This window comes from Triturus cristatus, chromosome 3_2, assembly GCF_964204655.1.
Source record: "Triturus cristatus chromosome 3_2, aTriCri1.1, whole genome shotgun sequence".
Taxonomy (NCBI): domain Eukaryota; kingdom Metazoa; phylum Chordata; class Amphibia; order Caudata; family Salamandridae; genus Triturus; species Triturus cristatus.
In genome coordinates, this window is record NC_140584.1 from 954,264,062 (window position 1) to 954,292,033 (window position 27,972).

A 27,972-nucleotide genomic window follows, 5' to 3' on the forward strand; every position below is an offset into this window, starting at 1 on the left:
GTGGATACTTCAAAGGAAGTAATGATTTATAGAGTTACTTCTTGACTTTTTAAGGGGATATTCTGACCTAGTATTGGGTAGCTTGCCCATATGACTTCTCCCTTTTGACGCTTTATGCTTTTGGATACTCTCTTTTGACCATGTCATTTTACCTATGGTCTTGTGTTCACCTACGGCATACGCAGACTGTGGGTCTACCACTGAGGAATATACAGTGGACTGCGCTTTGACGATTCTCCATAACTATCTATCATAAGGTAGCTTATGATTTTTGCAAAATGTCCCTTTTTTAATTCTTTTCATACTTTGCTTACTTCATGCATCGGAAAACTTTTTTCTCTTCCCTCACTTTTGTCACTTTTTATCGCTTCACAACACATCGGGTGCACACTCTATCTGTGACTCTCATTTAGGTATCCACTTTCATGTTCCTTCTCCTTGTTTTGCACTTTCATTCTTCGGTCCACCTACACAGAGGATGTTTGGTGTACAGTTTCTTTGCACTAAGCAGCTTGTGCATGGCACATTGTTAGTCAACCATGATTATTGATACACCTGTCTATGTTTTGTGAGACAGTATTACTCTTGTTTATGAGTTCTATCTTATATTGCAGCCTTGAAAAAGTCGTTTTACCACAAAACACGTGTTGGTTGTTGCCTAACTGGACATTTGGAATAAACAATATGGAACCAACCATTTGTCTCTATGTACTTTTTGCGGCATGCTACTGAACACAATTGAACGAACCCACTAGAGCTACGGACCTTGATACTGTCTTTTTGTGGTGGTGCTCTGAACATTCTTTCTTATTTATGTGTATGGTTCCCCCCTACATATGACGCTATTGGGATGACGTAGTGTCCTTGCTTTCATCGAGAACGCCATATCTACTTATGAGTGTTAAACTTTCCTGAATCTGTGTATGTGCTAGCATCTCGACAACCATTGTCATCTTGTTTTGTTTGTATATTAATAGTAAAATTATGGTTTTGCTAAGAGAGCCTTCACAAAAAATTAATAAGTATTTATAATCCTGTACATTTTGAAGTGTTATTGTTTTTGCCATACTGATTCTGATGTATTTATTTTTTTGTTGGGAACATTTTTACTTTGATCTATGTGTAGTTAATGGGTGCTTCTTTCAGGACCAGTATAGATAACAAACATTGAAATCCTCTTGAGGTGTGATCCAGAAGGATCATATCATCATCAAAGAAATTAAGCTATATTGGAAATGATTGTCAGTTCATGGAAAAATGTCATGTTTTGTGTAGAAACCTAATGTTTTTATCTTTCAAACTTTCTATCATCAGATTATTGTTTCAAAGATGTTCTACTTTATGAATGTTTTGTTCAAACCTCATTGGTTACTAAAATTAACATTCCACTATTGATGTCACTTAATTTGCCACACGTTTTCTCCACTAAAGCACCACATATGTATTTCTTAGGTTAAAAGCATCATCTGGTATTTACATTCAAAACTATATATCCTTTAGTTCTTAAATTTCCTGTAATATATTGATTCATCTGTGAATTCAGATAATTTTGCATAAAGCACTATTTTATGTAACATTTCAACATTGGTGAGTTTTAGCATAATTGGTAGTTCCAGTAGTGTAGATATTGTAGCACAAATTGTGTTCCTTTGATATATATAGCCCAGTTTCCTCTCTTATAAATGTGTTAAATTTCTTTACAACACACTCTACTATCATTCTTTAAACAAATCATAACCACAACTTCAGTCCTTGGTTTAATTATTCATAATACCAGGCAAAAATTTGCAGTTTGCATCTCTCTATACGTTTATGTGCACGTGCTATATAGACATTAAAGAAGTCATTTATTTTGTTTATGTGAAAAGTGAACCCTTCCGTATTCCCCTTTTGTATTCCCCTTTTGTCCATTCTGTGCTTGTATCAGTTTATTTATTTTATTTTGACAATCTGGTGTTGGTTTCACAACAGGGCAGGACCTGAGCTTCACCCCGGTACAGACTGATGATAGGATATAGGAATCGGAGTACAGCAATCTGCTGCAAAAAATAAATTTGGAGTTAATCAGTAAATTACTAAAAAGAAATCTTTCTGTGTGCCCTAAACAGAAAGATGCATCATAATTTACAAAACAGACCATTATAGTCAAACCACTTATTATCTTTACATTGACATATTTGTGTAACTAGAATCTTTGAAGAGCCAGTGTTGTATGTAGCAAGTCAAATAATGTGTTAATTCAGTAAATAATATAGTCTGTTTAGTTGGCTCTGTGATTCATTATGGTAAGTTCTGCCATTTTTAAGGTTCTATTTATCCGACACCAATTTCTTGAAAACCTATGTTTAAGGTTGTCTTATTCTAGATTTGAGCATTTCTCTTTATGTGCAAATGAGGAACTATCAGTGCTGTACATGTCATAGTGTTTTTACCCCACCCCTGCAGTGACCATTGCTCGAGTGATTGACAAGTTTGATGAAGGGAGAGAAGATGATGATGCAGCGATCCTGGGAAGCCTCCGAAAGAGAGCATCTGCTTACCTGTCAGAGACAGACAAGCGATATCTGGGGAAAGCAACTTCACGCAAGGCCTTGAGGGAAGAGTCTGGAGAGCAATCTCTGTCGGAGGACTCTGGTAAGAAGATTCAACATTATCCATTCTTGCCCTAGCGATATATTTTTATGTTAGGTGATGCAACATTTTTTTACAGTGCTATTTCAGTGAGACTTGTCCCCTGAATTTCCTAATTTACAGAAGATGGTAGCTACTCATTTTTACTGGGCATATTAGCAGTGACAACCAATAAGAAAGTGCTCTCTGGTAATTAAAAGCAAGCGTATTATTAATTTTAGGGTGCTTTTTATGATTAATTATGCTTGCAGTATGATTTAAATGTAGACCCTTTCTCCAACTTCTCCTTTTCTTCTTACTTCTTCTCTCCTCAAATAAATGATTATTCTTTTCCTCTATTCTTTTTCAACAACAAGAAAGTTGAATAACTTCAATATTGTTATTTCCTAAGCTTACCCATTTTCCATCTACATACAAAATGTCTCATGTACAGTGTTTCAAAACCATTAATATTTTTTATTATGTTGGTCTAGAAGTGCTTTGAGAAATGATAGATTTGTAACTTTTTTTATCCTAAGTGATTTGGAGAAACAGTGACTACGTTTTACATTGGTTGACTTGCTGCATCAAAAGTACTACCTTGGTGTGCTCAGAAGGAGCCACAAGTATTTATAGTTTTATTTTGTTTTTTGTGCAGTGCAGCATACCAACCTTTGGTGGCCCCAGAGCGCTTTTTGATCAGTGTGCATATAAAGATAGCAAGTGGCCGGATATTATCTTACAGGCCTGGTGATGTAAGACGCAGTAGGACAGCCAAGTATGGGTCATGCCTTGGATGGACCACTATCTAATATTTCCCAAAAAGATCATAATGCTTTACAGAAAAGATTACTGAAAGCCAAGGGTGACAAAGGTGCGCCGGGTCTTAGGCATCTGGCCAGTCAGGACTTCGAGGTCAACTGAGAAGGAATGCCTTTAAAGTTGATAGAATTATCTACATGTCAAAGATGGGTTCTTAAGGATTTCATGACTTAAAGTCATTTTCAAGTCTGTGATGTAGTGGTAGGAAATTCCACAAGAGTGGGAACTTGAAAGGTTCGGCCAGAAACTTTCTTTCTTGTATATAGTAGGATGGGTAGATAAGAGACTTCTGTTGGCAGTCATGGAACTTTCACCCATAGGTAAGGAATGAACAAGTTCATGAGGTATTTCGGTGCTCTGATATGGAGCAACAAATGTACTGGGCAGAGAATCTTTTTGTAATACAAGACAGATTTCTAAAGCGCTTGGTTATCTAAAAGGTGTCTTGGCACAAGAATCACACTAGGAGCTACATTTATTTACTGTGAATAAAGCCAGATTCTCAAACCTTTCCTGAAAGACAAAAATTGGTTGCACAATCACAGATGGGCCGACAGTTTGGTCCAGATTACTGCCGCCGGCGCAGAGAATGTGCAGCTGCCAATTCTAGAGCTGCGTTCTAAGGGAACTATCAACAAATTGGCAGAAGCTGATCTAAGCTTGTGCAAGGGAACATATTTGGAAACTTACTGCGGGCCGAATTGGTGAAAAGCTGGATGCAAATAGCATTATGACTCATATGGCAGAGTGATTTGAACATGAGCCTTTTGGATACTAGTAGCCAAAGCAAAGCTTGAAGAGCTGATGTGGCTGAAGAAAAGTGTGGCAGTTGGAGGGCATGCCTTGCTGTCGCATTCTGAATACGCTGTAATCGGGACAATAGACTCAAGCTTTTCTTCACAAGTGGAGTTTCAGGAAATCAGTTGAGCCAGAATCATGGCTCATACAACCAGCGGGTGTGTTTGGTGTGGTAGAGCTGATGCAAAATCCTCATCTCGTTGAAACAAACTAGTGATAGAAGGTTCACTTGACTATTTAAAGAGACGTCCGCATCAATCCAGAACCCTAGATTGTGAACTGTGGCCGCTAGTGAAAGAAAGGGGCCAAGTTGTAGACAAAAATTAGTTTGAAAAATATTTAAAGTCTGCCTGCCAGGTACAGAAACCGCCTCTGTCTTGTCTTAGTTGAATTTCAGTGAATTCACCTCCAGCCAATTAGAATCTGATATCATAAGTTATGAATGTTAGTCCGTGGTTGAGGGACAGAATCATCAAATATTATTAAAATGTGCATGTTGTCCACATAGTCTATGAATCTAAACCCAAAAGAGCAGATCAGCATGGCCAATGGACGGACATACATGTTAAAAATGAGTCTGGCTCAGGGATGAGCCTTGCGGGGACTTCCTTATACAGTGTCTTAAAACTTGGAACAGAATGGGGCCAGATAGACTGCCTGAGCTCAGTTTTGAAGATATTATGCCTGCCTCTCTCTAAAGCCTGGCCTCCCACCTCGATAACCTGAGAATTAATTTTCATGTCAGACTGTATCGAAAGCTGCCAACCAGTCAAGCCGCACCAGGCTGAAGTGTAGCCTCGGTCCGCCTGAACTCGCTGGACATCAAAAATAGAGATCAGAGGTGTTTCAGTGCTAAAACAAGCCCTGAAACCAGTCTGGACAATGTCCAAAATGTTGTATTCCTCCGAGTGAGATAACTGGTTGTTTATTCATTTTTGTAATATTTTCACTGGAAAAAGCAAGGATGATATTGGATGATAGGTGAGCTGAGGGTTTTTTCAATAGAGGAGTTGTCAAAGCTTTTTTCCAAACCTCATGTACCTCTGCCATCTTTATCTATTTGTTGCAGATATGTAGAAGCATATAGGCCACCACAGAACCAGCTATCTTCCAGATTCTAGACCCGATAGGATCAAGTGGAGATCCTGATGTTTTTGATGAAAGAAGTTCATCCATCCCATCTTGGAAAACATGGTTGAAATTACTAAGCCATACAGGCTCAGAAGTAGAGTGAAGGCTAGTCATATACTGTCTCATCGCGCTGATGTTAAGTTTGGCAAAAGCATCACAGATTTTAGAAACTTTATCCTGAAAAATGTGGACATTTTGACACACAGTTCTTGTGAATAATCAATTGACTGGGAAAGGCAAGAGGGAAATGTTTGGGATTTGACTATGTTAAAAACGTTTTGGAAACATTCAGCAAAAGGATTCTGTTAGCATAGTAATGAGATTTTACCCTCTTGTTTTCTGTAGGATGTGAGGGCATCCCTAAGGGCTATCTTGTCCTCCTGATTATAGTTGGATCGTCAGGCGAACCACACCTTTTCACAGCTGAGCTTAGCCTCTTTGAGTAGAAAATTGTACCAGGGCATGGAAGGTTGACTTTTACGCGGATCAGTGTGTCTTAGGAAGAGCGTGATCTATAACGGCTGATTTCCGTGTGGACATCGAGTCATTATCTGAATGGACTGTAAAATCTAATGTTGGGGGAGTCGGCGCAAAATCTGTAGTGGCAAAAGTCGTGAAGCAAACCTTGCCCACTGACTTTTCGTTGAGCCACTACAGGTATTCATTTATTGGCGTACAGCAAGAAAACACAAAATTGAATAAAAAAATGTAATGGACCTGACCAAAGACACGATTTGGTCACAGTTTATTAAATCTGGAGATGTGAAAATGAGATCTAGACCCAGATTGAAGTGTGGATGCTTTGAATTGTTGACAAAGATTAAGGGGGTTCAAGGACTCAAAAAGGGAGGCCATCTTTGTGTTATGGGGTGCATCAGTCCAAATATAAACATCCCTCTATATTAAGTAAAAAAAATCTTGAATGACTAAGGATTAATGGCGATAACAGATGAGCAAAAAATTGCCAAACAAATGGCAGAGACCCCGGGGAGCGCTAATACAAAAACTCTTCCAATTGTCATCAAAGGTTATAGAGAATGCCAGTACCTCGTCAGCATGAGTAAAAGCACTTGTCTTGAAATGAGATAGTTTAAACCATTGTTTACCAATAATAGAAAAGCTACTGCCTTTCTTATTTGGGTGAGGCTGGTGATTGGTTTTAAAACGAGACAAACAAAATACAGCCAAGTCAGGTGTGGAAGAATCTGATGTCCATGCCTCAGTAATAAAAAAACACTAATCTTAATCGTGTTGAGCAATTAAGTCCAAGGGACAGATGTACGACCATTTATTGAGGTCGCAAAGGGGCATTTGGCCCTTTTGCGACTGCAAAAAACGGATACACGATGTACTAACTCTATTTTGCGATTTGCTAATCTATTAGCGACTCGCAAAATAGGGTTAGCGACTCGCTATTAGGAAGGGGCGTCCCTTTCTAATAGCAAGTGCATATGCCATGTATGAGTGTTTTGTGACCGCATTTGCGGTCGCAAAAAACCCGCAGTTTACCACCTACTTCAAGTAGGTGGTAAACCATTCGCAAACGGGAAGGTGTCCCCAGGGACTACTGCCTGCCCTTAAAAAATAAAACTGAAAAGTTTCATTTTTCTTTTTTAAATGCATTCCGTTTTCCATAAAGGAGAACGGGCTGCATTAAAAACAAAAAAATAAAAACTGCTTTATTGACAAAGCAGTCCCAGACATGGTGGTCTGCTGACCCCAGAAGGCCACCATCTCTGGGAGTGCTAGCCATTTCCAATGGTGTTGCAAATTGCGACAGCCTCATTAATATTCATGAGGCATGCAATTTGCGATGCCATTGGGAATCGCAACCAGTGTCTGTGACACTGTTGTACATTGAATTGTGCGACTCGCAAATTGCGACTCACAATTTGCGAGTCGCAAAATTCAATGGTCGTACATCTGCTCCAAAGACTTTAACCGCATGTTTGAGTAAGGGGGGGCGCATTAACTAGTGAGTTGAAGCCAAAGTTTTTTTCATTAGTGTTTTGTCTCTTTTGTTGACTTGTTGGTTTGAGTCTACCAAAATCTCTGGAAGAGTACAATTTTCTGTAATATTACTCATAGGGATACCTGTGCTAAATAGTGCTCTTACCTTTTCCAGTCGCTTTTGAGAGAGTAAACCCGCAGTGATGGACCACTTACCCCTGGTACAACAGTTCCCGGGCTTCTCAATTGGGCAGCGTGGCTGGTGGGGTGCACAGTCAATGAGCAGACAGGCGTGCCTTTTTTAAATTACAGGATCTCTTTCAGGGAGCCAATATAGGGATTTCAGATCCACTATGATGTGATTGTAAACCAAACATAGTTTTGAACTGTCTGATATTTTGAGAGAGAGAAAATGGAGAGACCCACATATATGGTGTATTGGTAATCCATGTGGGACATACCCACTGAGTGGATTAACTTTAAAAAAAATTGTCAGCAATGAAGCAATAACAGAAACGCTGTTGGAAGAGTTGTAGATGGTGGAATCCATTGTTGAAGACTGTTCAATGGGCAGTTAACTGATAGGACTCTCAAGTTGTGAGCTTTGCTGTAGGCAAGTAGGGCACTGCACAAACACCTACCAAATAAAGATCTACGTTTTAATGAGGTTTTACGGGAGAGGATGTAGCCTCCCGGCTAGAGCGGTCAACCTTGGATCTGAGAAACCGGGTTCGTGTCTCGACAATGACACTCCACATCCTGTGATTCTGGGCGAATCACATAATCTCCCCATGCCTAACAAAAATCAATGTGTTTATCTGTAATGAAACTGTTGCTCATGTAAAGCACTCTGATACCCGATATCGTGGGTCAAGTTCGCGCTATATAAAACTCTATAAAAAAAAAAAAAAAAAATGGGGTGATGTCGCGGGTCAAGTTCGCGCTATATAAAACTCTAAAAAAAATTAAAAATTGAGAACTCCTAAGCAAAATAAAATCACTTCTCCAACCCAACGTCCCAGGGATCTAGAGTCAAAATGATCGAAGCCTCTACGAGGGACTATAAAATGTTTTTCTTCTCCAAAGATTCCCACCCAGAAGTCATGCTGGCTGTACATAAAGAACTCGTCCCATTGTGCCAGCAGTCAGTCCCGACAGTGCAAACCCCGAATGATATTTTTCAGAAGCGACAGAATTAAGCATGGGAGAGCACAATATGAGTGCTGTTCTTCCACTCTTAGAGTTTGAAGATGTTTTTTTCTCTGCATCACAGGCACTCAAACTGTGCTGCAACCTTCTCGCCTACCTTCTGAACCTTCTTGCAAATTACTAAACTGTACCGCAGCCATACTCTTCCCTTAGCTCGCACCCACCATTTTTAGGGGTTTATTTAATGTTTTGATAACAACAAGCATATGCAGTGGGTGATGAAACCACTGTCTGTGAAAAATGTTACAATATACAACATCCCTTAATAACACCACCCCCCCCAACAAACTGGACCTGGATGCATATACAAAATAATGAGAAAAGAAAGCCAACCCCCCCCAGTCTCCCCTACTAGCTAGTGATTCTGTGGTGGTATTGTAACAGATTCTACCAGGTGAAGGAGGCGCAAATACTTGGGGCAAGTCAGGTCATGGAATTCTGTGGTCAAGAGAGCCAGGAAGGGTTTCCAGATCTTGCGGAATGATGAGCCTTGATTCTTCATTGTGAGGGTGATGCGCTCAATTCTCACTATATACCAAAGTCTCTGTGTCCAACCTTGGTGTGTTGGGATGGTTCGAGTGCCCCAGTGCATTAGTATGTTCTGCAAGGCTGCCAATAATGCTAGACCTATTTGTCTACCCCTGCGGGACCGCAGCGGGAAGCTGAGTGCGTTGGGCAGGCCTAGAAGGATGTATGCTGGGAATCTGGGGAGATCCGTGTCCAGATGTGTGTCTATGTCCTTGAGGACCTGTGTCCAGTATGTAGTGAGTGTTGGTCATTCCCATAATGTATGTAGTAACATACCTGGGGAACCACATTGATGCCAACATTCAGGTTACTTAGCTGAAGCAAATTTATGTAGTCTGCTAGGGATGAGGTACCAGTATGTTATGATTTTAGTAGCTGTTTCCACCCCCGGGGTGTTACGGGCTATGTGTCTGGCTCGATAGTGGATCTTGTCCCATTCTTTTACAGTTAACTCCCTCCCTATCTCTGAATCCCACCGCCGTTAGCCCAGGGATATCACGGCTGGGCGTTTATATAGGTGTGTAATGAGTTGTGTGTTTGTCGTATTAGATAATAACCTTCGTTCATATTGAGTGAGGTGACATTGGGCACCTGGTCGGACTGTGGGTTGCATCACTCAATGGCATATCTGGGTGTAGTGCCACCTCTCGCTTTCAGTGAGTTTGTGGTCTTAGCGGAGGGAGTCAAACAGGATGGGGCTTTCTGTGCCGAACAGGTGTCCCATCGATCTGCATCCTGCCTGAGTGCAGCAGGAGAAGCCAGGGTCCGAGAGAGCAGGGGTGAAGTCTGGGTTCCCTGCTATAGGAGTCAAGGGAGAAGGAAAGAAAGTAAGTTGTCTATGGGTCGCCACTTTGTCCCAGGCCACGAACGCCAGCCTAGTGATGGATGTGAGGTACAGATTTGTGGGGGGGGGGGGCGTGTTTCCTTTGGAAGGTAGGGGATCCTCCACAAGGGCTGTCCTGCAAGTGCTTTTTCCATGAATAACCAATGTTTTTCGGACTCGGCCTGTGACCATTCAACAAAAGCTCTTAGCTGTGAAGCCTGGTAATAGCAAGCAAGATCAGGGACCCCCAGCCCTCTTTTTTCAGGGGGGGGGGGGGCCTATAGACCAAGTCCCTGCTGAGCCTGGAACGCTTATCGGCCCAGATGAAATGGTTTCGATCATCCTGAAGTGCTCGAATAGAGCCCGGGGGAGGGTCTAGGGGTAGTGCTTGGAACGGGTATAAGATTTTGGGTAGAATTGCAATTTTAACTGCGGCTATCCTCCAGAGCCAGGAAAGGGTGAATTGCCGCCATCGACGTAGGTCGGTGCGCATCTGCTTGGAAAGCATGTGATAGTTGAGAGTCGCCGTCTCGGATGTCATAGGATCAGTCTGTATCACCAAGTATCGAATGTGAGAAGTGGCCCATTGGAGATTGAAGATATTTTGGATGGTGGCTAACGCTTGTTGCGACATAGTTTGGTTTGGGGCTTGCGACTCATGGATATTCATTTTGAAGCCTGAGACCCGACAGAAGGCCTCCAACTCGTCAAGGAAGGCGGACAGGGATGTAGTCTGGTTCTACAGTGTAGCTAGGACGTCGTCGGCATAAAGGCTAATTGTATGGGGTTCTCTGCCAAATTGGATTCCCGTGATATCTAGGTGGGAGCGCACTCTATGGGCCATGGGCTCCATGTAGAGGGCAAAAAGTAGCGGTGACAGCAGACAGCCTTGTCTGGTACCTCTGTAAATTGTCAAAGGAGTGGAGGAATGGCCATTTATTCGTAACACTGCTGTGGGGCATTATAGATACTATTAATCCACGGTCTGAATCTATCCCCCGTGCCGAAGTGCTTTAAAGTGGCCTCAAGATAAAGCCAGTGCACTCTGTCTGGTGCTTTCTCAGCGTCGACCCATAAGAGAATACGTTCTTGGCCATGTGTCTGGGCCTTGTATATGAGGTGGAGGAGCCTTCACGTATTGTCTCCGCACTGACATTGTGGGAAAAGCCTGCCTGATCTGGGTCGAGACGAGCCGCTAAGATATTTTAAAATCAATGTTTAGGAGAGAGATCGGCCTGTATGAGGAGCATTGGGTTTTATCTTTCCCCGGTTTAGGGATCACTGCGATGGAAGTGGTTTTCATTGAGGAGGGGGTGTGGAGAGCTCCGAAGTCCCCAGAGCGTTAAATAATCGAGTAAGGCGAGGTGCTAGGAGCTGACAAAACGTTTTGTAAAAAATGGCGGAAAAGCCGTCGGGCCCAGGGGATATAGAAGGTTTTAGACTGGCTATACAGGTGATAACTTCTTCAGTTCTGATTGCGCTGTCCAGACCTTCTTTCCGTTCTGGAGTGAGGGTGGAAGTGTGTGCCTCCGGAGATACAGCTAGATTCCCTCTGGGCTCAAGCTCTGAGCAGAGTACAGCTGTTGGTAATAATTTTAAAGACTTTTGCAATAAGGGGATCTTCGGTCTGTGCCTGACCTTCAGAATCCACGACTTCCTGAACCCGCTTCTCCTGCCTCCGCAGCCTGTTAGCAAGGAGACATCCAGCCTTATCGCCCCTGACGTAGAATTGGTGCTTTAGGCGGATGCAGCGTATTCTGCCCTATCCATGTTGATACCAGCTAATTGGACTTTAGCGGCTTCCAGCTGTTCCACACCCGGGGTGCTCCGGTCGGTTAATGGATGTGCTCAAGTTCCGCAACTTGTCGGGAGAGGTCCTCCCTTTTCCCCCTACGCTCTTTATTTTCGGTCGACGATATAGCAATCAATTCTCCCGTTACCACCGCTTTCAGTGCGTCCCACACAGTGGAGACCGCTATTTCCAGGGTGTCATTAATTGCCAAGTAATCAGTGGTCGTTCTACTGATTTGCTCCACATTAGCCGGGCGCTGCAGGAGATTATCTCGCAGATGCCATGTTTGGGGGCCACACTTCTCTTTGGGAAAGTCTATAGTGACAGTGACTGCAGAGTGATCAGACTAAGATCTGGCTTCTATAGTGACGTCTTGTACCAAAGAAATCAAGTTTTAGAGCCTAGGAAGTAGTCCCGCCTGGCGTATGTTTTCTTAGCGGAGGTGTAGTATGTGTAGCCACGGGCCTGCCTATGTGCGTTCCCCCATATGTCGATAAGACCCTGTTAGTGAGCCAAGTCTGGCCCTCAGCAGAAAGTGTGCCCGCCTACCCCTGCCGTTGTGTCAATCTGTCCATGTTTTTGTCGAAGACAAGATTTAAGTCTCCTCCCACTAAGGTTAAACGGCCTGGTGACCCCATGACCTCTGTAACCGCTTGTTTTAAAAATACCTCTGGTCTCTCATTGGGCGAGTATATGGAGGCAATTGTAATTATTTCGGTGCCTATTTGTAAAGAGTAAGCTAGAAGTCTGCCCCTTAATTCGCCCTTTTTGGACATGACCTTGCCTTTAAAGTGGCAGGAGATTAATATGGCCACCCCCCGCAGTCTCATTCGGGAGAAAGGAAAAATATTGGTGTGGTAAGTGTCTGGAGCAGAGCCTGTGTTCATCTCTAGACATATCTCAGCCCCTGAGTGTTCAAGATATGACAGTATGGAGCTCCGTTTCAGGGGATGGTTCAGCCCTTTAACATTTACTGTAAGGATGTTCCACTTGTTCAACATAAGGCCTGGACAGGGAAAGCTATGTAATGACTACATGTGTACAGGAGAGGAGTCATACATGCGAAATTGATCTGGTGAGCTCTGTTAGGGAGTATGTGGGTCAAAGGCTCATCGCTGCGTTCCCCAGGTCCAACACAAAAAAGAGGAAGATCTAAACAAAGCAAAATCCTAATAAACAGTAACATAAAAAATCTGGAACTAAAATAACAAAGGATATAGTCCATTTCTGGTATGTCCATTTAGACACTAGATTGGATGCGGTGTGATCACCCATCCGCTCAGGCCCGGCTGTTCGCTTGAAGTGCTTCTGACACAGGCGGAAATGAGAAAACATTACAGGTAGAGATGCCAGAGCGGAGGCCCCCAGAGGGGGCTTTCATCAAGGTGATGCCGGCCTTGAGGAGGTGCCAGCAAGCGTTTATATGACTGCCTGTTTCTCTCTGGCTATTGTTTCGGGGTCCGGTCAAAGGCTGCTCGGGGAGGCGCCAGAGCTCCTCCGCATTGAAGAACTGGTTCCATCTGATTCTTCTCCATTGTGATGATGGGAATTGGAAATGTCCTACTTCAGATCCAGCACCCAGTGCGCTATCTCCAGGGATCTGATTTTGTGGAGCCTTTCCGCGTGGTGGAAAATGATGCGAAGAGGATGTCCCCAGGAGTATCGCACCCCCCGCTGCTCGTAAGTGTGCAGTGATGGGACGAAAATCTTTTTGGAGAGTTGTTGCTGCAAGGTCTTGGTAGAGGACCAGATGAGCCCCTTGATACTGCACTGGGGTTTTGTATTTAGCTTTTGGGAGGATACGCTCTTTCAAGGGGGAGTCATGGACACACGTATGTCTGGAGGGGGAGCCCGAGGCGAGCGTTTGAGTCCCACTTTGTGTGTTCTGTCAAGTTGGAGGGTAAATCAGGACCTGCCTCTAAAATGGCTCTGAACAGGCCTTGCACGTACAAGGTGATATCAGACGTACGAGGTGATATCGGATCCTTCCGTTTGGGTGGGGCGCCACGGATTCGGATGTTATTCTGACGGGATCCGTTCTCTAAGTCTTCTGTATGGGCTTGGAGATCCAAGTTCTGGTCTTTAAGTCATAAATTCTCCTGCTGGAGTGGTTCAATTTCTTCGTCCCTGCTCGCTTCGTGGTCTTGCAGCGAGCAGATCTTTTCGCCCAAGCCGCTTGGATCTGGCCTTGTATCTTTTAGCTCCTGAGTGACCTCCTTCCTAAAAGAATGCAGGTCCTCGCATTGCGAGGCGAACAACAATTCTAGATGGGGGTGGGTGATCGGTTCTTCCGATGCCTCAGCAGTCCCCTCGGTTTCCTTCGTGGGCGTTTCCTTCCCCCCCCCCCCACCCCCCCCGAGCCCCCGTGGTCCTCATCAGCATGTCCTTGAGGTTGCTGTCTTTTGTCCCTATTGCCATTGCTATATTAAGGGTTGGAGGCAATCTTCTGGTGATCGCTTTATCGAGGCCGCCAAGACCAACAGTCCACTTCTCAGTGAAGGCTCTATATAGAGGTTCGGGGCCCCTTCAGCCGCAACCCAAGATCCTGGAGTCCCTTCCCAACCCGGGTCCCTCCACTGCAAGCAAGGCACTGGAGGAGTATCCCCGCAGTCGCTGGGTGAGCGTCACCGTCATTCACCGACACCCTGCCGCGCAGGGTTAGGCTTCTAGAGTCACTTGTGCACAAGTTAATAGTCTCCTCTAGGAAAAGGGACTCAGCCGCTTGGTTCAGTTAAGTTTTATAGCTGGGTTCTGGTGGTGTGGAATCTGCGGGGAGGCGAGGGGAGCTCCTCCGATATTGTTCCTCAGGCCAATTGGGAGACTCCCAGATGGGTGCCAGCAAGCAGGGGAACCTCATGGCAGGGAATGTCCTGGTGTGGGAGGCGAGGGGAGCTCCTCCGATATTGTTCCTCAGGCCAATTGGGAGACTCCCAGATGGGTGCCAGCAAGCAGGGGGTACCTCTTGGCAGGGAATGTCCTGGTGTGGGCCGGCTAGCTGCAGCGTTGGAACAAGCCCTCCGTTTCACCTGCTACACATGGTGCACTTTGTCTGGGGAGCCGGGGGGGGGGGGGATCTCTCTTTCGGAATCCTACAGTACGTGTAGCCCTTGGAATGTCCACCCCAAGTGACGCAATCAGGGTCGTGTTCACCAAGCTCTACAGAGACGGTCGGTGTGCAGGTTAAAACTTCTCGCCGCCCCATCTCAGGCTTGCCTCCCGGGCCCCTCACCTGTTGAATCTGACTGCCGATATCTAAAGGCCGTGACTTCTCCGTCTGGCCAAAAACACCGCTACAGCCTCTGTGCTGCCTCACGGCGATGTCCCCTCCGCTCGTAGGTCCGTGTTGGGCCCAGGGAGGGCCACCGGGAAATGCAGGGTCAGGCGAGTCACCGTTGCTGCTCACCACCCTCCGCAGGCTCCCAGCCGCACAGGACCTGGAGCTCCAGCCTCAACCCTGCACCGTAGGCCGGGCAGGGAGGCTGCACTGAAGCAGGTCAGACCTCTCCTCCAATTTGCTATCCTGCCGGCACGAAGCGCTTCGGCGATGTCTGGGACAGCTCCTCTCTAGGTGTCTCTGCCGCGATACCAGGTCGCACGCCATCCGTCCTTGCCCATATGCCCAGTAGCTGCAGTCGTTCACAAGCCTCGTGCTCCGAACCGGCAGGGAGCCCCGGATGGCCCAAGCAGCTCTCCCTCTTCTTCGCCATCCTGGCTATCCCACCAGGTTGGTCGGTGAGGTCAGTTGCTGCTCTGCGCTATGTAAAGTGGCCAGGCTCGGTGGCGGGGAGCGGAGAGACACTAAAGCACGTCGCTCCTGTCCGCTATCTTGGCCACGCCCTGGACATCCACCATTTTTAAAGAAATTGCTTCTCATCGTGAACATGCTAGAAACAAATACCAAAATACACATCTTGCACTGTGGCTGCAATGGTGGATCTTCTTTCTCACTGATCACTTAAACAAAATGATGAACAGCATATCCATAGAACTTCCACGTCTCCCACTAACATCCCTCATACTATTTTTTAAATGGGTCATTTAATATTTAAATGAAAAGTACCTTTCTATAAACGAATAATAGAAATGGGACGAAACTGAGTGGAAAAAATTTCACACATCACTAATAATGAATGCTTACTTAAGTTCAACAGAGCATTTCTTAAAAGTAAGAAACAATAAAAGGGACCAGTTTTGAAATAATATCCTTCAAAGCTTAAGTTATATACAAAGTTACAAAATAAAACAATTTCTGCCGATCTAGTATACAAAGCAAGATCCCTTTTAACCCCTTGTTGCATTTCACTAATTCCCCTTGATAGTATTACAACCCTATGGTTTTAGTGAAAACAATGAAACATGTGGTTTGGTCTCTTTATATCACTGTTTTTGCATAAACCTTTTATTCCATTTTCTCTCTCTATAACTACTGCTTTTTTCCTAAATATTTAATGTCCCCGTATCCTTCTGTCTGTTATTTTATAGTTTTTTCCATTGTTTTAAAAAAAAATTGTATCCTGTTACATTTGTCTTTTTTTCATCATAATCCAATTTTCCAACCATTGCCTCTCCAGATCTAGTTTGTCAAGACGAACAATATTTAGAATTTTTTCGAATAAATACAATTTTAGCATTGTTGCAGGTACTCCATTGTTTTGCATGTCAGTGGTTTGCAGTTCAACAGTGTGCCTAAATCTCCCAATGTTAAGTAAATATGATTTGATTTTTATCATCGTTTTCTTACAATTTCAGAAATCCATGCTAATTTGTTATGGATTTTCAGAGCATTCCTGAGAGAACAGTTCTTCTTTTTTTTTTTTTTTCATTTTGGTGAAGTTTGTCATTTTTCTGGTATTTTGTCAACCGGACATGGCATTATGTAGTAAAATGAAAGGACTGCATTACTGTTGTTTTGATGAAAACTGTAGGCGACGGAGCCCAACATTTACTCGTTCTTTGCAAGTCCCTTTTGAGAACTGAAGTGCTTAAAGAGTTGTTCACAGCTTAATTTAATCTGATATTACTAAACATTTATATTGGTACTTGCTTTTGATATTTCGGCGTCCTTACTTTTATGTTGTTCCTCAATTTGGGTGGCAAATCTGTGATGTATCTTGTGTTATAGTTTTATTCTAAGTAGTCAAAACATATGGATTGCAGTACAAAAAGAAAAAAATCCTTTTGTGGTGTAATAATTTAGGCCCTCATTATGATGGCGGTCGGATGAGCGTACAACAGCAATCGCCGCGGGCAGGTGTCTGTCCGACAATAAGTTCGATTTGGATGTGACCACCATACCGCGGTCGGAATGTGCCTTTTTGTAGCTTGCTTGCGCTGCGGTCCAAGAAAAGGGCCACTGCACAGGCTGCAGTACAAAAAGGCACTTTCAAACATCCATGCACCAGATGGTGCATGGATGTTTTGGGGAGCACCACATGTGCCTCCCTGGGCACTTACCAGTGCCCCACAGGGGGTAAGGGGTCCTGCTTGGGGCCCCCAAATTCCATTTCCGACAGCCTTTTTAAGGCGTTGAGACCGCCATAAAAAGGCTGTGGGAAATGGACATCCTAATCTATATGGCAGCACCACATTCATTGTAAGGATTAGTGTCTGACCGCTGCCCTGACGAGCTCCTTGAACCTGTCAGATGGGGCGGTCTGTCTCCAAGACTGCTGTGGTCTGACTGTCAGCATCGTAATTTGGCGGTCGGACCGATGGCCTGGATGTCGGTGGGACTGCCGATGGTCCCACCGACATCAAAATGAGGCCATTGGAGTGAGCTAAAAGAACACAATAATTTGTCTTTTGGTGAAACCAAGTAAGAACCTGACCTCCTAACTGTTCTTTTTCCTTGATGCATCTCTCTGCAAAATTGAGTCACTATCAAACCCAGTCACACTGACAACCAGTGAAACAACCAAAAAAAAATCTGATCATGTTTAAATACTGCATTTTTGTTTTCCCAGATGAACAGTCTCCAGATGAAGATGAGGAAGCCCCAGTCAGGACGACCAAGCTTGGGAGTAGTGATGAAGAGGAGGAAGATGATGATTTTGATACTGATGACGAGGACCGAGATGATGAGGATGATGATGATGATGACGAGGAAGATGAAGCCGATAAAGGCAGTGGTGAAGATGAGTCCATGGAAGAAGGCAGGGAATCTATGTCGGAGCAAATCGAAGATGGTGGGAATGTGCTGACCTTTTCTAAAGAACAATTAACCGAAGAGGTTGAGAAAGGTCAAGCAGTCAAACATCAGATAGGTTGGTACATGTTTTCGTACGTCAGTACCATTGCTTGTGCTTAAGTGTCATGGAGATTTCTGCATTCACGTCTGTGGTTTGAACTTTTTTTTTTTACTTTCATGTGTCCGCATTTTTATGTTTCTTCACCTAGATTGTAAACATATTTAATGTACGTGTCCTCTCTTACCCATTATCTTTAAGCCGCTCTCCTTTCTTGTTAATCTTATGATGGTACAATTGATTGTATGTCTGAATTACGCATGCATTTAGAATGCATGCCTTTTTAACGCCGTCATTAGTACGAATGCGTTGTAACCACGCGTTTCTTTTGCATGCAAGTCGTTACCACGACTAACCCTAGGGGGGGGGGGGGGCACTGGATTTTGGATTAGTATAATTTACTAATCCAACTCCAGTCTGTGCATAAGTAGGGAAGGTGTTGGATTTTAAATCCAACACCTTTGTATCAAGGCGCCCCCTTAAAGCAAGTCGCCGTAATGACTTGCGTGCTAAAGGAATGTGTGTTAATGACACGTTCGTTCAATTGCCGGTGCTGTAAAGGCACAGTGTGATTCCGGTGTTGTGCTAAAGGCTGTTTCCCGGTACAATTATACCACTGTAGCTTTAACGCATCTGTCTGGAGAGAGGTTATACAATTGCAAGAGATGGGTAATAAGCCACGTCCGAAGTCCGTGTACATCACAGACACACTATTTGCGGCAGTCCATATGTCTAGCTTACCATACCAAGCACACTCACAGTGGTCTATCACAATTCTGATTTATGCAAATAAGACACAATTATAAGATTTCTGATACTGAAATTCAGCAAAACCTAGTCGGCCTGAAAAATTACGGCTATTGCACTTTTCTCGGTTATAGTCTTCCTCTCTACATCTAAGAGATTGACTGACCATCTACAGACTGCCAGGTCTAATCTTCCAAGAAAGAAGTAATTTTCACTGTTCAAGTTAATGTTCCTCTCAGGTAAAACAAATTTCCTCATGGCAAAGCCCCTTGTTTACACTGTTGCATTTGTTGATTCCAGGCCCCTTTCCCTTTCTGCAAATACAATTTTTGTTGGTTTTTATTTACATGTGTTTGCATAGTGGGAAACTGACTGTGAAACTGTTATCCCACTTGCAAAATTGCAACTTCATGGGACTCTACACAAGTTTTGTGTAGGTACCCTTCCTTTGTCACCATCTCCCCTAAGTGGGGTGGCCTAGGGGTCATGGGCCTTAGTCCACGAAGTGAAACTACAACCCAGGGCCGGACTGGGAAATCGAACTGGCCCAGACAATTGAGTTAGACTAGCCGCGAGGTGTGTGGGGGGGGGGGGTAAGGGAGGAGGCAGAAGGAGGAGGATGCGCACGCTTGGAAAATATTGCAGCTGCTTTTGTTACACGGACCGATGCTGCAAAACTGGCCCCTGGCAACAACAAATGGCCTCCACCCTGGCGGCACACAGAGAAAACGCCTTGTGCCTGATAAGGCCAGTCCGGCCCCTCTATGACCCCCTGCCATCCAAGTCGTTATTTAAATAATTATATAGATGAGGTGCAGCACACCCATTGCACCGCTCGTACCATGGTGTCACTGGACCTGCTACACTAATGTGATTTACCGGTCTCCAAGTTCCTCATTTTACTTGTCTTTTCTTCTTACCTCCCTGTCTCCAATAAATGTCACAAAGTTCCCATTACCAAAGTAAAGGATAACGACGCCATGTCTTGATGAAAATGTACGTTTTAATTGTCAGCTGCTGTATGAATGGCATTCGAAAGGTTTACTGAAAGACGAGGAATTGTCTTTCTTGAAAATCAGTAATCCAGTTACGCCCGTCATGTATCTAATCCCTAAAGTGCACAAAGATCAGGTAAATCCACCTGGCCGTCCTATAATTTCTGCCATCAACAGTGCTTTAGAGAATACTTCTAAATTTGTAGATTCCTTTCTATGTCCCTTAATGAAAACCCTCCCGTCCTATATACAGGACACGGGGGATTTTCTTAAACAGGTTTATGATCTGCCCTGGGAGAGTGACTTTCTATTGGCTACTATTGATGTTACCACCCTCTATACCAGCATTAAACATGATGATGGTCTGAATGCTGTCAAATACTATTTGGGGAAGAGACCAGTTAAATTCTGGTCCCATACTCAAATGCTTATTGAAATGACATCCATATGCCTAAAAAACAACTACTTCCTCTTCAATCGCGAATTATTCCACCAGGTGTGTGGAACGGCAATGGGTACCTGCTTCGGCCCCAGCAATGCTAATTTGCATATGGGCTGGTGGGAGGAGCAGGTGGTCCAGAGGCTGCACCCAGACGAATGGCAGAATAATGTTATGCATTGGAGTTGATTCATCGACGACTTATTCGTCGTTTGGAAAGGCACCGAAGAATCTCTAGTTGAATTTATCAAAAGGTTACAAACAAACAATTTAAATCTCAAATTCACTAGTACAATCAGTACAACCAATGTCAATTTTTTAGATCTATTGGTCTACATAAAGGATGGAAAGTTGAAACAGCATTATTTCGAAAACCCACTGCGGGCAATACGTTGCTGCATGCTAGGAGTTTTCATCCTCAGAACTTGATTAAAAGCATCCCCTATGGGGAATGTTCAAGAACAATACGCAATTGTAGCAATCAGGAAAGCTGCAGCAATGAATTGAGAGTGCTATAATCACGTTTCAAATCAAGCGGTTACCCTGATGAGTGTATAAGTTCAGCTGTTTGCAAAGCCAAGAAAAGAACGAGGGAAGATATTCTCTTCAATAAGAGCAATACCAAAAAGAAAAGAGAATATGGCTAAGATTCAGTGTAGGGTGGTAACATCATACAATACACAGCATAAAAAAGTAAGGAACATCTTGTCCAAACATTGGCACCCAATTCGTAATGATCCAACTTTGGGCAAAATCGTCCACAAAAGGCCCCAAATAACTTTCAGAAGAGCAAGGTCCTTCAAACAAATGTTGGTCTCCAATGTGATTAAAACCCCTAAAACAAAGGCAATTTCGTCGATGTGGCTAGCAAAGAGAGAAGGGTTTGTAAAGTGCACTAAGTGCAAAGCATGTGTACATGGAATCAACACCACCATGTACACATCAGGCTTTTCTGACAGGAAAATCTAAATCAGAGGCCATTATACATGCAAGATTTCTCTATGTACGTGCTTCAGTGCCCTTGTGGCCTGAAGTACGTGGGTAGTACCATCCTACCAGTACATAAACGTGTTACAGCATTTAAGGGCCATTAAAAATGGGGCCAGAACCTAACCGGTGGCATGCCACTTTGAACATTACCGTCAAAAAAGGACTGTTGTACTTTGTGATAGATGCAGTTAAACCAAATGTGAGAGGTGGTAACCCGGAAAAGCATTTGAGAAGATTAGAATCTTCATTCATAATTAAATTGAATTGCAAAAGACCGGAAGGTTTGAATATGGAGGAAGACCTGCATACTCACTTGTAAATATACACGATTTTTGAATTTCTCTCCCTTTCTGAATGTTTTTAACCATTTCACAGACTTATTATTTTGTTTAGTTATTTTTATGCACATTAGCTGAGCACTTGCAGTTGTTTAAAAGACATGCTTTCCACGAATGCAATATTTTTCTTGTATATTGTTGACCCACTTGTGCGTATTGCGGTAGAATGATTATAATTAACAAATGAATGTAACACAGAGAACATTGAGTTGTTCCTTTGTAGATCTACAACTAGTTCGCAATGTGGTTATATTTAGGGCACTTGCCCGTAATAGCAATTTCAACTTGAGTTTTACAATGTCAACTTAAGTTTTACTGTTCAGGAAACCATACACGCACATGCAGCTTTGAAACTTTACAATCATCAATTGTGAAGTTTGTTGGTTGCGTTATTGCGAGCCAAATGTACAATCTATTGTAATATTGCTTTTTTACTTGGGAACTACCAGTCTTTCTTCTAAAACACTGCATTAGTAGTTTTGCACATGTGAGGCATTTAAAATGGCTGAGAACTTTATTGCAAACTGTTGGTGAACAAGCCTGCAGGACAGGCGAAACGCGTAACAGCAGCTGACAATTAAAACGTACATTTTCAGCAAGACATGGCGTTGTTATCCTTTACTTTGGTAATGGGAACTTTGTGATATATATATATATATATATATATTCACTGAAAAAACCATAGGTTTCACACACGTTATAGTTAGGAATTAGCATTTAAAAAACCTTGCAAATTCACTGAAAAAACCATAGGTTTCACACATGTTATAGTTAGCGGAAATTTTACTGATAAAAAACCAATGAAATTCCCCCGTTATAGTTAGTGCAGGCAACTATAACTCACGCGACCGCAATCCTCTGCTGATGCTAATACTGTATTTAGACACTTATTTGCCCATGTCTTCTTCCATACATTTTTAGCTATACATATATTACAAATATTTTTTTTTCATAAAGACACATATGTCATCAGCAGAAGATTGCGGTCGCGTGAGTTATAGTTGCCTGCACTAACTATAACGGGGGAATTTCATTGGTTTTTTATCAGTAAAATTTCCGCTAACTATAACATGTGTGAAACCTATGGTTTTTTCAGTGAATTTGCAAGGTTTTTTAAATGCTAATTCCTAACTATAACGTGTGTGAAACCTATGGTTTTTTCAGTGAATTTGTACGGTTTTTTAAATGCTAAGTTACTTTACGCCATTCGTGGCGTGCGCGCCCACTTAACGCAGTTCGTTCCGTGCGCGCACGATGCGCTTCGCGCACCGTGCGCGCACAGTGAGCACGCGGTGCGCTTCGCGCACCGCGCGCCCACTTTACGCAGTTAGTGCCGTGCACGCACGGTGGGCACGCGGTGCGATGACAAAGCAAGAAAGCACGTCAACAAATCTGTTTCTGCTTTCCTCCGTGACTATGGTATGGGTGCCATTTACCACAACAACTTGCGTTATGACATGCAAGACATTTATAGAGGAGATGGTGTGCACTTCAATGATGAAGGGAACAGAGTCTTCCTCTTGAACCTTAGACTCTGCATCGGTACTTACTTGTAGGTACCACTAAAAAATCATTTCATAAACACAACGGCTCTTTTTAGAGCCCCCTAATATCTAAACACTTAAATCTGATTTTCATTTTCATTTTTTTTTTTTTTCTACCGTACGCTTACCGTAAGCTTACCGTACGCGTACCCCGTGATTTTTTTTAAAATCAATAAATGTTTTTTTTGTACTTTTCTGTCCTTCTTTGACCCCCTTACAAATGTTAGGGGGTCTGTAACTCTCCTCATTGCCCCCTTTCCTTGTTTTCACTCTTTTTTTTCAGAGTGAAATACACAAAATGGCGGCCGCCGCTTCCTGGTTTCGGCCGATTCGAATGTTTACTAAGATCTAAGAGCCAATCAGAATCGCGCTCGCGCACGCCACCGTACGCTTACCGTAAGCGTACGGTAAGCGGGCTCAGATATATATATTGATTTAAAGGCTATTTTCTCAGAATCTACTGAACAGATTTACACCAAACCTACAAAAGGCACTTCCTTGACCTAGGGACTACCTCTCTGCCAAATTTTGAGTAATTCTGTTCAGCCGTTCGGGCTGTAGCTCGTTCTAAAGGTCCTATGGAAAAATGCATGGGAAAAACGTGTTTTGGGACCCCCCTTTTATCTCAGCCCCCGCTTGACGGATCCCCCCGAGACTTTCAGGGTAGGAGCGGAGCGGAGCTCCCCACCTATTTTGAGAAATTCGCGAGGATTCGTCGACCGGCGCCAAAGTTATTCAAAATAGAATGTTGAGGTTTTCCTATGGAAACGTGGTCCTAACTATAACTACCTACTGGCGACCGCCAGTAGGTAATATATATATATATATATATGGATTCTTTTCTGGCTTGGAATCAACTGTTTCGAAATATATATATATATATATATCTACCTACCTACCTACCTACCTACCTACCTACTGGCGGTCGCCAGTAGGTAGTTATAGTTAGGACCACGTTTCCATAGGAAATCCGCAACATTCTATTTTGAATAACTTTGGCGCCGGTTGACGAATCCTCGCGAATTTTTCAAAATAGGTGGGGCGCTACGCTCCGCTCCTACCCTGAAAGTCTCGGGGGGATTCGTCAAGCGGGGGCTGAGATAAAAGGGGGGTCCCAAAACGCGTTTTTCCCATGCATTTTTCCATAGGACCTTTAGACACAGCTACAGCCCGAACGGCTGAACAGAATTACTTGAAATTTGGCAGAGAGGTAGTCCTCAGGTCAAGGAAGTGCCTTTTGTAGGTTTGGTGTAAATCTGTTCAGTAGATTCTGAGAAAATAGCCTTTAAATCAATATATATATCTGAGCCAGCTTACGGTGCGCTTACGGTGCGCTTACCGTACGCGTACGGTGGCGTGCGCGAGCGCGATTCTGATTGGCCCTTAGATCTTAGTAAACATTCGAATCGGTCGAAACCAGGAAGCGGCGGCCGCCATTTTCTCTCTCGCACTCTGACAGGGGGTTGAAAAACAAAGTGCAAAAACATGTAAAGGGGCTGTTTACACAGCTCCCAAGCACCTAGCCATGTCGAGGGAGTCCCCAATGATCCCCCAAGTGAAAAAAGGCAATTTTAATTTTTTCGAAAATTTCGCCGATTACGCTTACCGTACGCGTACGGTAAGAAATAATAAAAAAAAAAATATCCACATTCTCCCCACCCCGTGTGCAAAAGGTGCCCGTAGTGCACCTTTTGTGCATGGCTTAATAGAGCTAAACAAAACATATATTTTACCTGTCACAACGATGCTCATCATATGTCCTCCATGTGCGCACGGTGCGCGAAGCGCATCGTGCGTTCATGGCCCATCTAGCGTAACGTGGGCACGCGGTGCGCGAAGCGCACCGCGTGCTCACTGTGCGCGCACGGAACGAACTGCGTTAAGTGGGCGCGCACGCCACAAATGGCGTAAAGTAACTTAGCATTTAAAAAACCGTACAAATTCACTGAAAAAACCATAGGTTTCACACACGTTATAGTTAGGAATTAGCATTTAAAAAACCTTGCAAATTCACTGAAAAAACCATAGGTTTCACACATGTTATAGTTAGCTGGACATTTTACTGATAAAAAACTAATGAAATTCCCCCGTTATAGTTACTGTAGGCAACTATAACTCACGCGACCGTAATCCTCTGCTGATGACATATGTGTCTTTATGAAAAAAAAATATTTGTAATATATGTATAGCTAAAATTTAATGGAAGAAGACATGGGCAAATAAGTGTCTAAATACAGTATTAGCATCAGCAGAGGAATACGGTCGCGTGAGTTATAGTTGCCTACAGTAACTATAACGGGGGAATTTCATTGGTTTTTTATCAGTAAAATGTCCAGCTAACTATAACATGTGTGAAACCTATGGTTTTTTCAGTGTATATATATATATATATATGCACTGATGGTAATTACGCTCCTGCCTCTCCTCCCCTTACTGCAGTGGCACAGCCTGCCAGGCACACTGCAGGAAGTAAATGCCCCTTTGGAAATCTTGATCCTATGATCATGATATCCATTGTAAGAGCAAGATTTACATATTTTACTTCCATCGCTGACAATAGATGCAAATGTTTGAAATATGGGCAACACATATGTAAAATACACTCTTTTTCATCACGGACAGTCTATGACGTGGATAGCACTTACAAAGTTTTCTCGAAGGTAGACTTTGCCTTTGGAAGGTGCTCTCAGTGGCAGATTCCTCTATAGCGCGCACTGTTCTCTTCAGGAGCTCTGTACAAATAACAGCCCATACTGTTACGTATGTGGCAGCCCATTCATGTAGAATGCAGTTTGTTTACTAAGAGATGCGCTCTGTACATCGCGTACCTCACTTTTACTTCCAGGGTAGCCCATATGCATGGCCTAGGGGTGGACCACTTATGTAGGATATGTATATATGGTTCACTCTTGAGTAGAACAGGACTACAGTCTATACCCTTTGCTTCATGTGATGCTTGTTTTAAAGACACCCCCCTCGTTTGTCTGGCTGGGCTCCCTCACTGACGTTGGAGGGCACCCTGCTATTCATGACACTGTGACCTCCGCACATCTCTGCCCCTAAATGTCCCCAAGGTCATCCTTGATTTGACCACTTATCCAGAAGCCCACGACGATTAATATAAACTTCACTCCTAGGATACTAACCAGCAATACCACATGACGTCTTGCAATGGCGGAGTTTCAGGGAATCTGCTGGGTGGAGCAGCAGTGTTCTTGGGACAGGATAGAAAGGGGAAGCCTAGAACATGGACACACTGTTACCTTTCTGGAAAACAAAAATCTAAACCTTCTGCCAGTCTGGGTGAAAGAAGTCAATCATTTATTATTCAACTTTAAAGGTTGCACTGAAGGGAAAGTTTTTATTTGAAAGATGTTTTCCACCCTGCACTTTCTTGGCAGAATTATTAAAGGGTCTGACCAGAGAACTGTGGATAAGTCTGCTTCAGGCTTTGCCCCACTACCTGCACGGTCTGGCCAGCTTGTGACAGCCATGCTCTGACTAGTAGACTCCAACATGAGCCTCTGTACCCACTGCGTGCAGAGTTTAAGACTGGAGGTGCGTTTGTAAAGGGTTATGTGAACCCGGTAATTCATGCTGTAATGTGAAAGCCAGTAGTATAAGTGATGTGACATGGAGAGAGATGCATATGCTGCATCTTATGCATACGAATGGGGTTCCCCTACAGATGCTTTTAGCAATCTCTCACTTTAAGAATTCTGCAAATAAATATTACATTTAGAGAACTTTCCCCCAAAGGTTGTCAGGGCAAGCTGGCCTTGGTTACTCGTAAAGAAGTCTCTTTCAGTGGTGGTCCCTGTTGGTTGACTTAATTGGGACGGCACAATGCATGCAAGGTCACTACTGCCCAATAACATAGATGCATCACCGGAGTTCTTTAAAGCTGTATGAGAGAATGGCTCGGGACTACATCGATTTTCTAGCCCACACCATCTTCCTCAGCTAGTTGTACTCAAGGAAATTTAATGGATCTCAGCATCTAGAGTGGAGACCGGAACCTCAGGCATTGTCACTTGTTTTGAAGTGTGTTACCAAAGGATTGTGTCTGGTGCTTGTTGATGAACCTTGCTTTGATTTACGTTCCTTTTTGTGTTTCCATTTGTTTAGCTCTCTGGGATCAGCTCTTGGAAGGGCGAATAAAGATGCAGAAGGCGCTAGTCACTGCCAATCAGCTGCCACAGCCAGACACCTTCCTAGACTTCAAGAAGAAGGGAGGACCAGAGATGGCCAGCGCGCTGAAGAACAGTGAGTCCCCTTGCATGAGATACCTCTTGTGTATAGCTACTGAGAATGCTGCCTCCAGTGAGCAAAGTGTGGTATTTTACGGTGGTAGACTGGGCATTAATGTATCATTTGTCAAACTGTATAGCATCATTGTCCTCCTTTATTTATTTACTTTACTTTCAAATTAAAACTGCCTAGTCAAGGAGGCGTATTCATATTGTACATAATAGATATGAAATAAGCGAAATTACCATTTACCAAAAAGGTAATAAGCAAGCAGACCCAGCAGATCTTGCTTCAGGACCTGACAAATACAAGGTTCCTTTCATCCTATGTGACATTTCCTTACCTCCTGGGTCACAGTCAAATGAGTGAATGTCCCTATGTCCAGCTAGGTACAATGCCTCTTTGATCTCAGACTCTAGACACCGGCACATGGCGTGAAGACCTGCTCCAGCCACTTGTACAGAAGATCACAGTTGACATGTAGAGACCAACACATGGACCACTGTGTACACTTAAGTTGAATTTTTCTCAACATTCCCAATATACTTGAATTGAGGACTCCTCTGTGCTTCTGAGCTGCTATGTTGCACACTTGTTGGAGCGTCTGCATCAGACACGGAGAGAGATTTGCTAGATGTTCCAAAAGTTCCCGGACAACAGTGTAAGGATTTGCAACATTTCAGCCCTATAATGAAACTCGTGTGAAAAGGATTTTGTATTTGTATAGTCCGAAACCGGTGAATGTACAGCCAAATCAGTG

The 27,972-nt window shown here is 43.5% G+C and overlaps 1 protein-coding gene across 1 annotated transcript in view; it reads left to right on the forward strand.

Moving 5' to 3' along the window:
- The window catches only part of AATF (apoptosis antagonizing transcription factor), a 363,992-nt gene that overhangs the window by 16,160 nt on the left and 319,860 nt on the right, over positions 1–27,972 (forward strand). Inside the window, exons 2-4 of the mRNA XM_085649474.1 lie at positions 2,446–2,634; positions 17,627–17,926; positions 27,090–27,227. Coding sequence (XP_085505600.1) covers positions 2,446–2,634; positions 17,627–17,926; positions 27,090–27,227 — 627 coding nt within the window. The remainder of the gene's footprint in view (positions 1–2,445; positions 2,635–17,626; positions 17,927–27,089; positions 27,228–27,972) is intronic.